The sequence below is a fragment of the Mastacembelus armatus genome, chromosome 22 (assembly GCF_900324485.2).
Source record: "Mastacembelus armatus chromosome 22, fMasArm1.2, whole genome shotgun sequence".
Lineage (NCBI taxonomy): Eukaryota > Metazoa > Chordata > Actinopteri > Synbranchiformes > Mastacembelidae > Mastacembelus > Mastacembelus armatus.
This window is the reverse complement of record NC_046654.1, coordinates 6,628,057-6,643,210: the sequence shown is the minus strand read 5'-3', so window position 1 is coordinate 6,643,210 and position 15,154 is coordinate 6,628,057. Positions and strand designations below refer to the sequence as shown.

The following is a 15,154-nucleotide window of genomic DNA, read 5'->3' as shown; positions in this document are numbered from 1 at the left end:
CGTGCGAAACTATAATGGAGGTTTACACTGGGCGTGGTACTGACGTTGTTAGGGCCCGCCTCTACACGAATCTGATTGGCTGATGTTCTTCCTGTTAGTGAAATCCTTTTCTGATTGGATAACGTTCCTGTCCCTCAGCCGTGACAGCTGCCTCAATGTTAGCTGTTTCGAAAATGAAACTGGCTTGAGTGTTGTTTCCAGAGTGAGCCAAGACAAAACGAAAACAAGACGGAACATTTATATTTTTCCACTTGACACAGCGGGGGGCGGCAGGAGAACCAGGCGGTAAGGACTGCATACGCTGAGTTGTGGGAGGTGACATATTTTTTGTAAAGGGAGGCAGGCCTGTTCTGTCAACAACACCTGAATCACTTCTCCCGTGTTGGCTTCGTGCTTTTCTGTGTCACTGCCAATTTAATACCATTTTCGAACAGCCACACCTCAGCTGTTTCAGATATTTCTGGCATTTTGCGTGGGCCCGGCCCTGTGCTGTACATTTATGCCGTAAATCCCAAGCGTACAGTGACAGCCTTAAAGCAAACCTGTCTTCTCTTTTTGCAGCTGGGAATGTTGAGTAAACACCAGAGCTGGGTCGGAAGCTCTTTGCTGGAATGGAGGTAAGCACATTTCTTCGTTTCCAACCCAGAATGAGATATTTTCCCACCTAAGTATGACCTGGCCACATGTCAAAGGAAGATCTCTGTCCTTACACGTTAGTCAGTACAACACAGTATAATGGTGTTACGTTTGGATACGTCAAAAATCTATATATATATACACTAAATATCGCACCTTCCTGGGTAATGTTTTGCGTCATTCGAATATTTCGTAGTACATGTTGGGACGAGGTGCTATTGTTTTATAGTTTCGTTTCTAATATATACCATGTAACCATGAGCTCGAGGTCAAACCATTGACCCTTAGCTTCAGTTAAATATTTTCTGTCTGATACAGATGCATCATCCACAGCCTGGTTATACCACCATATATACTAATTACATTTAACATAATCACTGAATGCTCCCTAGGTCAGCCATTACAAAAGAAGACTGACATGCTCTTTGGGCTCATTTTATATGTCTACTTTTGTTTACAGTTTAGTCTTGTGAAGCTTCTTTATTATTAACTCAAGAAACTGGCCTTTAATCAGAATATCTATTTTTTTCTAATCCCCTTTGTCAGCAAGAATCCACTTCTAGATTTGCTGCTCTGCCAGTGATCATGAGCTCTGACTCAGAAGGATCACATAAAATAGGATTTTCCAGCAATGAAAACTGACTGTATCAGCACTGATTTACATGTATAGGAAGTCTTCAGGAAGTTTGCATTTTTTGTAATTTAGAGTGTGAAACTGTCAAAGTTGAATTAAGAATGATCCTCTTTGCCTGTGAACATGTGATGTGTAATAATTAAGTTTCTCATTTATTTTTCAATTTGTGATTTTCCTGTTATGTCACTGTTTTTTTTCTTCTGCTCCCCATAATTCTCTAATGTCTTCCTGATCTTCTGGGTTTTCCAGTCTGTAGCAGTAGGTCACTCTACTTGGTGAGACTGAAGCTGCTGTCACTATGGCGCACTTTGACACAGAGTACCAGCGCCTGGAGGCGTCCTACAGCGACTCTCCGCCCGGAGAAGAGAACCTGCTAATGCATGTGCCGGAAGGAGCCAAATGTATGACACCCACAAACAAATCATGACTTTATCACACACTAGAAACACACACTTCTGTTTTTCACTGACAGTGATGAAGAACAAGAACACTGTTACTAAGTAGTATTAAATCTTTTGCAGCCCAATGGCACCACATAGAAAACCTGGATCTCTTTTTCCAGAGAATATCCTTTTTCTTGTTTTTGGAATAGATTAATTGTGCGCCGTGTTCTGATTGTCTCAGCTAAGTGAATTGTGGTTTCTGTAATTTGTAGAAAATGTCACATGCAAAGATTTCTAATCTCAGATGCATTTGCACTATTCCTTAACACCCAATTACGTCTATAATATGCACCAGAAGAATGGATTCACCTGTATGCTGCTGGGAGAGATCTTTGAACTAGTGTATGTATCCTGTCAAACATACATTATATTTTTTAAAAAATCTCACTTTCATTTATAGGTCTTAATGTGTATGTGTTTTCGTGTTTGCTGTTTCTTTCTGGTTGTCCTCTCATGCCTCCTTCTCCTTTTCTTTTTCCCTGTAGCCAGTTGTTGTTTGTGGTTGGCTTCACAGTGTTCCTAGCTAACTGTGTAGACTATGACATCCTCTTTGCCAACAAGTTTGTAAATCACACTGATTCATCTAAAGTCACCTTGCCTGATGCCTTCATTCCAATGGATGTCTGTAGTAACCGGTGAGTGTGACACTGGATTTATTGAATTTACCCTGTGCAGAGACCCTGCAGCTATAATTGCATTACAAGTCTTAGGGTTGTTAAAGTTTAAAGAAGCTGTGGGATAAAGGAATGATATAGTTTACTGAAACATTCAGATAAAATCATAGGAGTATGCATGGTCTTTTATAGTGGGAAAATGATTGTAAATCTCCATGATCTTCTTATTTATCTCCAAGTGATGCCCTTTGTTTAACAGAGCATAACTTAAAACTAGAATTTTTGATCTAAGTGTGTAAAAATAAGATTGTAGACTAGTCTAAAATGTAGACTTGTACACATTCCTGTGAAAAGACATTTTCAAAATGTTCTTAGTAGAGCAAGTATGGGACCTCAAAGGTTGGTTTCAGTTTGTTTTAATAAATAAAACAAGATTATCAAAGCAATAACTAATGCTGTTGAATACAAACATCTTTGCCTGATGAAAGTAATTATTTTCTTCCCCAGTATCCGAGATAATGCATTTGTGATCTTTGTGCTGATAATCTCTGGAGTGTTTTGGCTACATCGTCTGGTCAAATTTATCTACAACATCTGCTGTTACTGGGAGATTCGAGCTTTCTATATAAATGCCCTCAAGATGACCATGGTGAGACTGACAAAATTATGAAATTATTTTTTTTGGTGTGTTTTTTTTTTTTTTTTTAAATTCTGGTACGATATATTATCACACAGAATGAGTCATAGAACCCATTAACCTTTTCTGTGCTTTTCTTATCAGTCAGAGCTTCCCTATGCAACATGGCAGGAGGTTCAGGCAAGGATAGTGGAGATCCAGAAGGAACACCAGATCTGCATCCATAAAAAGGAACTTACAGAGCTTGACATTTATCACCGCATCCTTCGCTTTAAGAACTACATGGTATTTGCATTTATGATGAAATTTTCATCACAGCGCTGTTTGTTGTGGAATTAGAGTGGCTTTCAGTTTTTAATTCTTAATACATTTTCAAAATTGTTTTAAATCTTGTTTAACTTTGGCATTACAGTTTAATGAGTATAGATAATAAATGATGAAAGATAGAAATTCACCCAAACACTCCCTGAAGGCATTGTGTTTATGTCTGATACAGCTACTTGCAACCATAATGTTATGGTTTGACCTCAAACCAAGGCTTTCTTCCTGTATGTCTGTAGGTTGCCATGGTGAACAAATCCCTCCTTCCTGTGCGATTTCGACTTCCTGTACTTGGGGAGTGTGTGTTCTATACTCGGGGTCTCAAGTACAACTTTGAGCTCATCTTCTTTTGGGGGCCAGGTGTGTGTATGTTTGATGAGATTCATTATATATGTGCAATATGTGCCTGCATTTGTTGGGGATTACAGAAATGCATGTAGACATATGCTTTCTTGTCAATGCTAGAATTAGAAAGGAGTCTTCTCTTAACATCTCCTGTTTGTTTGTTTATTTACTTATTTTGTAGGCTCTCTGTTTGAGAATGAGTGGAGTCTGAAACCAGAGTACAAGAGAGGAGGTAACAGGCATGAGCTGGCAGACAGGCTAGCATCTCGAATTCTGTGGATTGGGATTGCCAATCTGCTGCTCTGTCCAGTCATTCTGGTGTGGCAGATTCTCTATGCTTTCTTTAGCTATACTGAGGTAATAAATTCACAAGCACATACAAACTTAAAACAGTTTGTTTTGGGGGGTTTTTTTGTCTTATGGTCAAACCAGTAGTTCGGTGTGTGTGTTTGTACTTAGGTAATCAAGCGAGAGCCTGGCTCTCTAGGAGCGAGATGCTGGTCTCTATATGGTCGATGTTACCTGCGCCATTTCAATGAGTTGGACCATGAGCTCATGTCACGCCTCAGCAAAGGATACAAGGTCATATCCTGCCTATTGTTAATGTTCTTAAGTTGTTTGCTCTGTAGAACATTCTCTCTGTCTGAGAATGGAAAGAACACTAACATAGTTTTGATTAAATTCCTTTAAAGCCCATCCATTCCCAATAGAGTTTATAATTAATTCTGTTCTCTTCTCTTTTGTTTCTCTTTTATTCAGGCTGCATCCAAGTATATGAATTGTTTCCTTTCACCACTGCTGACGGTGGTTGCCAAAAATGTAGCATTTTTTGCTGGGTCTCTCCTAGCTGTCCTCATTGCCCTGACCATCTATGATGAGGACGTTCTAGCAGTGGAACATGTTCTGTCATCCATCACACTGCTGGGAGTGTGTATTACAGTCTGCAGGTAGGAATCAGTGTTCCCCTGTTAACCCGACTGCTATTCTAGTTCATGTAAACACATATGCAAAATTGATTTACCAATTTTATTCAGCCAAAGCTTTTTATAACCACACAGATCAAGTGTTTAATAATTACTCTGAATAACAATAAAATCCAAAGGCTTACTTCCTTTGTGGCCCAGTGGAGTGGGGAAATAGTGGAAAGAGGAGAATTACAACTACAACTTCAACTGCACCTTTATAAAATGGATATTATATTACAAATATCATATGCTCAAACGTGACTTAAAGACAGAATCCTTCAGCAGAAAGTTATGGTACATTATCCAGAAGTCATTTCCATATTGTTCTTTTAGAGCTACTACTTTAATGAAATTCAGTGACTCATTGTGTGGTATAACTTCTGAAGTTGATTTCTAAATTCCAACAATGAATACGGAACACTACCATAAGCTAATACATTTCCATGATTGTTAAGTCTTCTCCCCCGGTTTTGGTATTTTTTAGTTTACATCTAATATGGCTGCTGTTTTGTGAGGCTGTAGTGACAACCTGTTATATATGTTTTGAACTAAAATCTTAAATTGTTAAAATTTTGCCACTTCTCTCTCTTCAGGTCCTTTATTCCCGATAAGCACATGGTGTTTTGTCCTGAGCAGCTGTTGCGAGTCATCTTGGCTCATATCCACTATATGCCTGACCACTGGCAGGGCAACGCACATAGATATGAGACTCGTGACCAGTTCTCCCAACTTTTCCAATATAAAGCAGTGAGTATGAATGTTGACATATCTCAGATCAAGCCAGCAAAACCACAGATTTTTTTTTGTCGGTTTTCTGCTGCAGTTTTCTGCTGCAGTGTTTGGTCTGGGATTCATTCTCCTCTGCTTGAGGGGTGTATAGTTTTGTCCTTTGCCTTCTGTTTGTGTCCAGGTGTTTATTCTAGAGGAGCTGTTAAGTCCAGTCGTGACTCCCATCATCCTTATCTTCTGTCTGAGGAGAAAGTCCCTGGAAATCATTGATTTCTTCAGAAATTTCACTGTGGAGGTGGTCGGTGTGGGCGACACCTGCTCCTTTGCCCAGATGGACATCAGACAGCATGGACACCCTGCGGTGAGGGGCTGCCAAGTTATGTGCAGCCACACAGACATACATGGATAAATGTGGCGGTGTTCATGTATGGACTGTGTGATGTGCATTAGATTGCTCTGTTAAGAAGTGAATTTTGAGTAAATTAGTGATTACTGTGAATCGGTGGGTTTACCCACTCTCCTCTCTCTGTAGTGGATGTCAGAAGGGAAGACAGAGGCATCAATCTACCAACAGGCAGAGGATGGAAAGACAGAGTTATCTCTGATGCACTTCGCAATTACCAATCCCCATTGGCAGCCTCCTCAAGAGACCACACACTTCATCAGCCAGCTGAAAGAAAGAGTTCACAAGGAGGCTACTGGGCTTCCTGCAGACACACATCCACTCTCGCTGTCAGAGTCTGAAGTACGGTATAAGCTGATAGTCATGGTCAAGTACTATGGTGATTATACGTGAAAATTCAGAGGTAAAATTGGATTTCTCTCTTTCTTTCTCTGCCCTCTCTCTCTTGTAGCCAAGAAGTCTCATTGCAAACCTCTTGGCAGGTCCTTCTACACTGGCCTCTGTCCATTTTGGCAGGGACAGCTCTTTGACCAATCACGCAGCAATTGGCATAAGTGATGGGGCATCTGCCTTGCGCTCCCTTTCCCCTGTCAGCAGCAGTCTGCACCTGAGAGGGAGTTTAAGTGCAGCCCACAGGGCTGCTGGGCACCCTTCAGCCATGAGTAAGACAATGGCAGGCTCTGGGTGAGAAAGTATTTCTGAATTATGTCTCAGTCATTTTCTTCTCAGGCTACATTGTTTTGTAATACACTTAACTATGTACTGAGTTGCACTGCCCTATTCCTATTCCTACCTCATCATGTCCTCATGTTCTCCACACTTTTGCTGTCTCCTCCTGAAGGACTGATGCCCGAACTGTGAGTTCTGGCAGCAGCGCATGGGAGGGTCAACTCACCAGTTTGGTCTTATCAGAGTATGCCTCCACTGAGATGAGCATCCATGCACTTTACATGCATGAGGTAAGTATATATGCCATAATGTGTGAGAGGTGGGCTTGTTATCATTATTATTATCTCTCAGATATTATCCATCTTGGGCCCATACATAACAACAGTATCTTTTTGTCATTTGTCATTGCAGCTTCATAAACAGCAGTCTCGTGGTGAGCTGTCCCGTCACACATGGCACAGACAGGAAAGTGATGAAAGCAGTGACAGCGTCCCGGATGAAGTAAGAAGTGAACCCAACCCTCACTCCAGAAATTTCCCTCGTTCACACACCTTCCCCACTACAGTTCCCAGTCCTAGTACAATTCCCACTTCAGCATCAGCCACCAGTGGAACAATGGACCAGGAGGGGGCATCCTCACAGGGCAGCAACCAGCGGCGTCACAGTGGACCAAGCACAGGTGCCTATCTTTTTGCTCATCTCTCTGTTTCACAACACAAGCATTAAAATGAAAGGTTATTTAATGGACTTTGAACAGCACGAGAATCATTTTCATCACCTATTATCACTAAGTCTTTCATTGTTTTGGAACCATTTTAAGGATCCTACACTCCCATGATAGAACAATTATCTATATATGTTATACAAGAAATGTGCTCAGCTTATTACAAGAAATAATTACAATATATACAGAACAGAAAACGTTTCTCAGCCCTAATGTAAAACGCAGTAGTTAAGTTTCTCAAGTTTACCCCAATTCATCTCACGCCATAAAGAGCTATAGGACTTTAAGAATTTCATTCATTTGGTGTTGATTGCTGAGACTTTCCAAACAACACTCTGTATGCCTTTCTGTTTTCCAGACTCTTTTGTTGCCAGAGGGAAGGTAGTGAGGTTGGCGCGTGTACCAATGGGAGGATGGGCAGAGGAGGGTCAGGCAGGACCACGACAACATGAACCACTACAAGAGGAGAGCTCAGAGGATGAAATGCCTCCTCACATACACAAGGTGAATTCTCTTTGCATGTGATTACAGTGGTGAAGTTAATTTCCTTGCGTGCACTGTAAGTAAATTGACTTGTTTGTTCTCTTCCTCTCTCATTTTAGGTTACATAACCCTGCCATGTAAATAAGTATCAACGTTCTACCTTGCATAGATTACAATTGAAGATAGATTGACTGAACCCTTCTCCAGGATTGACCATCTGATTTGATACACATGGAGATAACACAGATGATCTATTGAATAAAAATATTTAAATAGTTAAACCATCTGGACATGTTTAGCGTGATGTCACCATTAGCCATTAAAAGATGAGCTTTTAACATCCATGAGTTATTGACTTACTACATGCATAAACAGGCACACAGGGTAAATCTCTGAATTTCAGAAGATAACCTAGAGAATCAAGTTCTTTCTAATAGCAATTATTAATGTCAAATTACACTACACTGGTTTATGTTAAAAGATTACATAATGAAAGTACATGTGTTGCTATAGACAAAAAGTATGAACTCTCAGCCTTGCTGGACACAATTTGCCCAAAATGCATAAATAGTACAGTTTGTGCTCTCTGTAAACCGTCCCTCTTAAAGATCCAGCATTCAAAGAAGTGTGGTCAAAATGACGCTGGTTACACACAGGCTTTCATTGTGCATATCTGTATTTGTATATTGTACCCTGTTCTCTAAATTTCAGCTTGCATTCTGCCACTTGGCAAAACAAATGAAGCCCTCAAACAATATAAAATTCACCTGATATTTTTTAAGTAACATATATTACTCTTAAGGAAAATTTTATTTCTTTCTTTATCCCTTGCAGTACAAAGTTCAGGTACATTTTCTAATTTTTTTTTTTTAAATTTGGCTCCATTTGCACAGATAGACATCTGTTTTAAATGAAATTGTGCAAAGTAGGCCCATACTTTGCTCATACACTGTGTAAATATGTTATCAGATGGAGTCACAGCAATCATACAAAATATTGAGTAAACTGATTTTACACAGTTGTAAAGCTAGCATTTTTATGTGTAACCAGAGATACTGTTTTTGTGAATGTTTTAACCTGATTTCACATTAGTTTGTACTGTTAACCATTCATTTTTTCAACATACTTGCTTAGGGGTGTGGAAAACAAGGCTGTTTTAAGCATGTAATATTGATGTGCCATACAAAACACAATAACATACGCAAGTGCATGACCATCACGCGTTCTTCTGAAGAGTTGTGACTATATCACCCCATAGTTATAGCAATACCATAACTTTACCATGACCACAATTTCCATCCTCTCTAATCGCAGCATGACTTTCCTGTTCATTAAGCCTAAATTCTTTGAAAGAATTATGCACTTTAATCATTTCTAATGCAGAGGTGTCACTTAACTTGGATTGTTTGTATATTTTCCTATTTATACATTTTGTTTTATTTATCAAAAGGAAAGTGTCAAATTGACAACCACTTAAGGTTGTGTTTTGTTTTGTTGCTTTTGCATTTGTATCAGGATAAAGAAGCACTGGACTGATCATATTGTCATGGTTGCAGGGATTCCTTGTGGTTGCAGAAGGTGCTCAACGTTAGTGGTATGATTCGTTGTTTGTTTTATAGATCCTGTAAAATACCATTTTGTACAGTTGTAAATTCATCCATTAAAGACAAGGCAATTATTTTGTGTGGACTGAAAACACTAACACGGCCAAATGACCCGAATAGAGAAACTGATACGGTTTAGCTCGAGTTATTGTAACATTTTATAGTCGTAATTAGTTGCTAACTGGCGTTAGCTAAAAAGCAGTCGGAATTGGATAGTTAACGCTACGTTATTTTTTCAGGGATTTGGTAAGTAGCGTTAGCTTTAAGCTAAGTTAGCCAGTATATTTCCAGCTTGCCACGCATTAGCGTTTAGCCAGCTGCGTGAAGGCTGTTGTGACTGAAATAACGTCAAATGTCCCTAACAAAACCCAAGCATAACCGTGCGGTGTTGTTATTGAACAGTGTGACTGGTCCTTTAGTTTATTATGACATATGTTACCATTGGATTTTCAGAGCCCGGATAGCTCAGTCGGTAGAGCATCAGACTTTTAATCTGAGGGTCCAGGGTTCAAGTCCCTGTTCGGGCGGATGTGTTTTTATTTTTTTGTATTATCTTTCTCTATGTGCGCTTTTAAGGTTAGATTAGAACATGGTCGTCTACATGCACTACGTTAAAAATGCTAAATGATTTGCTCAGCTACCGGTAACATCACAAACTGGCTCAACAGTAGTCTTTTTGAGGGTGTGAAGAAGGAGGAAAAGAAGGCGAAAGAGGAGTAAATGAGGAAAAAAATGACATTTTGACATTCATTCAAAGTTTTTATAACTCTTACAGAATATCTGACCAAGTTGACAGTGTCAGATGCAATTTTCGTTGTGTTGTAAGATTTGAGCCAAAATTGAACACTTCGCTGCACCACAGCAGGGAGAGATATAGATCCAAAGGTTAGCGGTTCAATCCCCGACCGCAGCATGTCTTTCTTCAAGACCAACTCTTCCTGCAACTCATCAAACTTTCAAAGTCCATCTAATTAACCTTAGAAATGTCAATATTCTATTACAACCAGACCTTAGGAGTTTGCTGCTGAATGCTTGCATATGTGCATATGTGTTAATATGTAACATTAGTATGAAGCACTTTACATGTTTTAAATGTTTTTCTAGTCATTGTATATTATTATATAAGTTGAATATTTAACTATTTTTAAAAAAAATTGCTAGTGGCCGCGAATATCTGATAGTTCTGGAGAAGATGGACGGGGGACGACGATTGGTCGCGAATGGCTGACAATTCTGGAGAAGATGGACAGGGACGACGACGATTGGCCGAGAATGTCTGACAATTCTGGAGAAGATGGACAGGGAGGACGACGATTGGCCGCGAATGTCTGACAATTCTGCAGAAGGACGACGACGATTGGCCGAGAATGTCTGACAATTCTGGAGAAGATGGACAGGGACGACGACGATTGGCCGCGAAAGTCTGACAATTCTGGAGAAGATGGACAGGGACGACGACGATTGTCCGAGAATGTCTGACAATTCTGGAGAAGATGGACAGGGAGGACGACGATTGGCCGCGAAAGTCTGACAATTCTGGAGAAGATGGACAGGGACGACGACGATTGACTACGAATGTCAGAGAGCGGGGGAGAGGAGAGAATCAGGGCCCGGATAGCTCAGTCGGTAGAGCATCAGACTTTTAATCTGAGGGTCCAGGGTTCAAGTCCCTGTTCGGGCGGATGTGCTTTTATTTTATTTTTTTTATTATCTTTCTTTAAGTGCGTTTTAAAAGTAAGATTAGAACATGATCGTCTACATGCACTACGTTAAAAATGCTAAATAATTTGCTCAGCTACCGGTAACATTACAAACTGGTTCACTTTAACCTGGCTAGCTAACGTTACCGTTTTTTGATTTTAGCATAATGTTACCGATAATGTAACTAAACATTAGCTAACTTAATATGGGGACATAGGAGTTAGTTTTTTTGTTGGTGCTGGTTTTATTTTATTGTAACACTGGCGTTGACTAACAGCTTCCTTCAACTCTATGGTTTCATGTATGTCTCTTGTACACTGTTACAGCAGTATATTAGCCAGGGAGGAATTAAAAAGGGACCTCTCCAGGGTGTACCCCTGCCTTCCACCCGAAAGAGAGCTGGGGTAGGCTCCAGTAGATCCCTGTGACTCTGGTTAAGCGTGTATAGAAAATGGATGGATGGATAGGAATAAAAAGGTGTTGTTACTAATGGTCGCCACCAGAGGGAGTGTAGTCTGTGGTGAGCCACTCTGGCAGGAGTGAACTGCTATGTTGTTATTTTTTAATGTATTTGCTAATCAGCTAATATGCTAAAACTTCAGTGCTAATTACTGTTACTCATACTGTATAAATTGTAACAGGACTGAGTAAGTTTTTTGTGGTTTTGTGTGGTTATTTGTGTCTATGTGGCCCTGTGATGAACCTGTGACTTGTCGGGGGTGTACCCCTGCCTTTCACCCAAAGAGAGCTGGGATCGGCTCCAGCAGATCCCTGTGAGCCTGGTTAGATATAAGTGAGTATAGATAATGAATGGATTTATTAACGTTAATAACAGTCCATAATACTATTGATATAGATTTTAGGTATTACATTAGAAATTACAGAAGTTTTGATATTCAGTGGCAGTTATAATACAATTATCATACTTACGTTTAATATTTGCATCTCCTTATCGTTGTTATCTTTCTTAGATTTTATACAGGAGAATGAAGAGAGCCCAGACCGTGCAGGAGCTTTTTAAAATGGCATTAGAGTTTTGGTAACAGCACTGAGAAAAATGCAACCATCTTCCTCTTAGACACCTTTGGAAAAAACATAGGTCTAATAAAGTCACCTGAGATTGACCAATAAGCAATTTGAATAGTTGAAGGTGTGGATAATTTTATTCAATGTTGAAAAATGTTACAGAATTTGGTTTAGTTTTACACAGTTACAACAAGCAAAAGCCACCCATTTGGGGGAATGACCAACATATACATGGACCAATGTATGTGTTAGTAATATAAAACTGAAAGGTAAGTATTCCTGAGATTTAGATAACATTATGTTTTAGTGGGATTTAATGACACTTTTCCCAGAGATTGCACAAAGCCACATTAATGACTTCAAGGTCATATACGCACAACATATGCAAAACAGTTTATCTGTAGTTACTCCCATAACATTTTTCATGTCTGACCTCGATTCAGTGTATAAATGTTGTTGCAGAGAAGAGTGAATTGTTCTTTCTTCTTTTCTTGAAGGAAGGCAAGTGCAACTGTAATCATTAAATTAGACTTCTGACTGCCATCAGTTTATGATTCATTTATTGTTGAATTCATGGAGAAAAATGTATGTGAAAATAAAACATCAAACAATAATACCCTCTGCGTGAATTGAGTACACACATGTAATGAACCTTACACATTGAGTGGTGGGAGTGTAATAGGTGTTGTTACATGGTGTAAGGAGGGTAGGGGTCCTCCTGCTTGTCCTACTGGGATAGATGAAACCCCTGGTTGCCAGAAGGGGTAGTTGATAGGAGGCAGCTGTGCCACTGCAGGGATAGGTCCATAGTGATGATGATGATGGACAGAGCTTCCTCTTGCTTTGATATCTGGTCTTACAGGGCTTCCCTGGTAACTGTTCTGGAAGTACAGATTTAAGACTTTTGTAAACAATGAGAAGTGAGACTCCTTGTGTGCTTGTGAAAGAGAAGGTCTCTGTGTGTGTGTGTACCTGGCCAAGATATGTGTGGTTGGCATATTGAGTGGGCCCTCCAGGTGGCAACATAGTCATTGGAGGCATGGCTTTCAGCATCATATTGTGCATTATAATCTGGTGCATTTGGGCATTTTGCATAAGCATCAGTTCCACCATGTCTAATGCAAAATACACATACATACACAAATATATGAACACAAAGACACTGAGATAAGATATATCTCTATTTGTTGTCACATACCCTCTTTGATGCTGTTTGAGCGTGGTGCAGTGTATGGCTGAGGTGGGGGAATCTGAGTAATCAGAGGCTGCTGTTGTGGCAGCTGTTGTATGATGGTGGCAGGCTGCTGGGGTAGCTGAAAAGAATAAAAAGGAGGGAAATGGAACTGAAGATTAAGTACACTTCATAGTCCTCATTAAAACAGAGTAATATTAGGGGGTTAGAGTGTTTTTGATATTATTGCTCACAGTTTGTTGGATAATGCGAGGAGGCTGAAACTGAACAGGTGGTGGAAAGGGCAGGGAGGGCAGAACAGGGGCTGGGTGGGGAATGTGGCTGGGTTCCATGGGTGGGAGTGGTGGAGGCAGCTGGTGGGCACTGACAAAATGTGGCTGGTACTTTCTCTGTGACCCTCCCCAGGTGTGAGGTCGGTTGAAGTCTTCTAACATGTGTTGCTCCTTGCGAAATCACGATGAGAAATGGTAAAATTGAGAGAGAGAGAGAGATTGAGTTTGAGATGGACAGAGATTCAGGAAGTCTTTTGTGTTCACGGCCATAAGACTCTATAATTCCACAATATAAACAATAACGCACCCCCACCCCCCCCCCCAAAAAAAATTACTTTATTACTTTTCTCCATACAAATGAATTACTTAATTGCTTTATGAATTACTTTATTAATTACTATTAATATTGTTAAATAATATTTAATAACTTTAAATTAGAATAACTGCTGTAACAATTGAATTTCCCCTTGGGGATTAATAAAGTACTTCTTCTTCTTCTAAAATGTTTTGACATTGGTTACATGCTGTTAGTTTTTGACCATATTCTTCATCTGTCTGAAAGTAGGTGATATATGAATGAATACAAATGTACAGTCTTGGAATGCTGAGATACAGATTTTGTGCTAACCCTTAGTCTTTGCAACAGGTTCTGCTTTCGCCTTAGTGCACGGTGCAGTGCATCCATCTGTCCATCATAACTCCCTAAACAGACAAAAGCATGTTTTCAGAAACAAACCCATGAAATATTTTATTGTCACTATCTCTATTTCAACTTGCTTTTATACATTATCTTGCTTTTGTGTGTAAAATTCTTTCTACCACTTTCATCATCTTACAAAACTAATCCTTAGTGCTCATTGTCGTCTTCTAATATAATATTTGTATATTGTTTGTTTGACCTCTCAGGAAATCATTTTTAGTTTTAGCTAAATGTCTATAACAGTGAATAATGTAATAATGTGTTCCTGTGAAGAGGGGTTAGGTTAATATTGCTCACAGTTCATAATTCTTCATCACATATAATTCTTTGTTTTCTTACTTGCAGACCGGGCAGAATCTGCTCTGTTGTCCATATTTTGTTTTTTGTTGTCCACTCTCTAGGAATGTGAGCAAAGAATATTTGGATTTTGATGTTTTATTCTGAAGGAAAGCAGAAAAACATGCTAGAGATGAAATATTTATATATTTGAGAATAGAAGCATTACCAAAGTGAACAAACCAATATAAATTATAAACTAACCTCTCACCTACCTTCTCTAGTAGTTTGAGTTTGAATCTTGTCAACTGATCAACCACAGAACTGGCATCCTAAAATGTGACACAAAGGTGTTTGGTTGAAAAACTAGACACATATACAGACACATAGGTGCATGATTTTAATGTCTCAGTTACCTGAAATCTTGGCATTTGGAGTCACATAAGACATTATGTCCACCTGTGTGTTTGATTCCAGACTAAAGCCACACAGTGGTTGTCATAGGACACACCTGTTTACTGCTGGCATGTAACCATGACTTGCACGCTTGCTTGGTTTCTGTGACGTAAGAGAGAAGAGGGAGTGAGTTTTCAACATCAAATAATCTAGCCAAATCAGCTCAGGGTAGATTTTCAGTTGATTTGATCAAATAAATTAAAGATTAAAGTTTAAGACTACAGCCTTGGCTACCAAATCGAATGTAGTTACTATTGAAAACAGAAAGTATATAGTCTCTGCTAATTTGAACTGTTTTAGTGTTATATCTATATGTATGTAGGC

The 15,154-nt window shown here is 39.4% G+C and overlaps 2 protein-coding genes and 2 non-coding genes across 4 annotated transcripts; 3 read left to right on the top strand and 1 right to left on the bottom strand.

Annotated features, from left to right (window-relative positions):
* The first annotated feature begins 144 nt into the window (after positions 1 to 144).
* Positions 145 to 9,281, top strand: atg9a (ATG9 autophagy related 9 homolog A (S. cerevisiae)). Its single transcript, XM_026316321.1, has 20 exons — positions 145 to 285; positions 562 to 617; positions 1,520 to 1,671; positions 1,792 to 1,835; positions 1,991 to 2,055; positions 2,199 to 2,348; positions 2,835 to 2,976; positions 3,109 to 3,249; positions 3,525 to 3,645; positions 3,812 to 3,987; positions 4,090 to 4,212; positions 4,390 to 4,577; positions 5,189 to 5,342; positions 5,506 to 5,685; positions 5,857 to 6,069; positions 6,179 to 6,411; positions 6,569 to 6,686; positions 6,808 to 7,075; positions 7,479 to 7,624; positions 7,723 to 9,281. The coding sequence occupies exons 3-20, from the start codon at positions 1,569 to 1,571 to the stop codon at positions 7,729 to 7,731; spliced, it is 2,574 nt and encodes an 857-aa protein (XP_026172106.1). The 5' UTR covers positions 145 to 285; positions 562 to 617; positions 1,520 to 1,568; the 3' UTR covers positions 7,732 to 9,281.
* A 380-nt stretch (positions 9,282 to 9,661) lies between these two features.
* trnak-uuu (transfer RNA lysine (anticodon UUU)) lies at positions 9,662 to 9,734 on the top strand. Its single transcript has one exon. It is a non-coding gene; the product is annotated as a tRNA-Lys (tRNA).
* A 1,081-nt stretch (positions 9,735 to 10,815) lies between these two features.
* trnak-uuu (transfer RNA lysine (anticodon UUU)) lies at positions 10,816 to 10,888 on the top strand. The gene has a single exon. It is a non-coding gene; the product is annotated as a tRNA-Lys (tRNA).
* Positions 10,889 to 12,587: 1,699 nt separating this feature from the next.
* Positions 12,588 to 14,893, bottom strand: c22h21orf58 (chromosome 22 C21orf58 homolog). The gene is made up of 8 exons (XM_026305460.1): positions 14,791 to 14,893; positions 14,650 to 14,706; positions 14,438 to 14,495; positions 14,027 to 14,100; positions 13,360 to 13,569; positions 13,133 to 13,247; positions 12,907 to 13,049; positions 12,588 to 12,815 (listed from the first exon to the last, which is right to left on the bottom strand). Exons 1-8 carry the CDS (start codon positions 14,803 to 14,805, stop codon positions 12,588 to 12,590), a joined length of 900 nt encoding a protein of 299 aa, XP_026161245.1. The 5' UTR covers positions 14,806 to 14,893.
* Between the last annotated feature and the right edge of the window lie 261 nt (positions 14,894 to 15,154).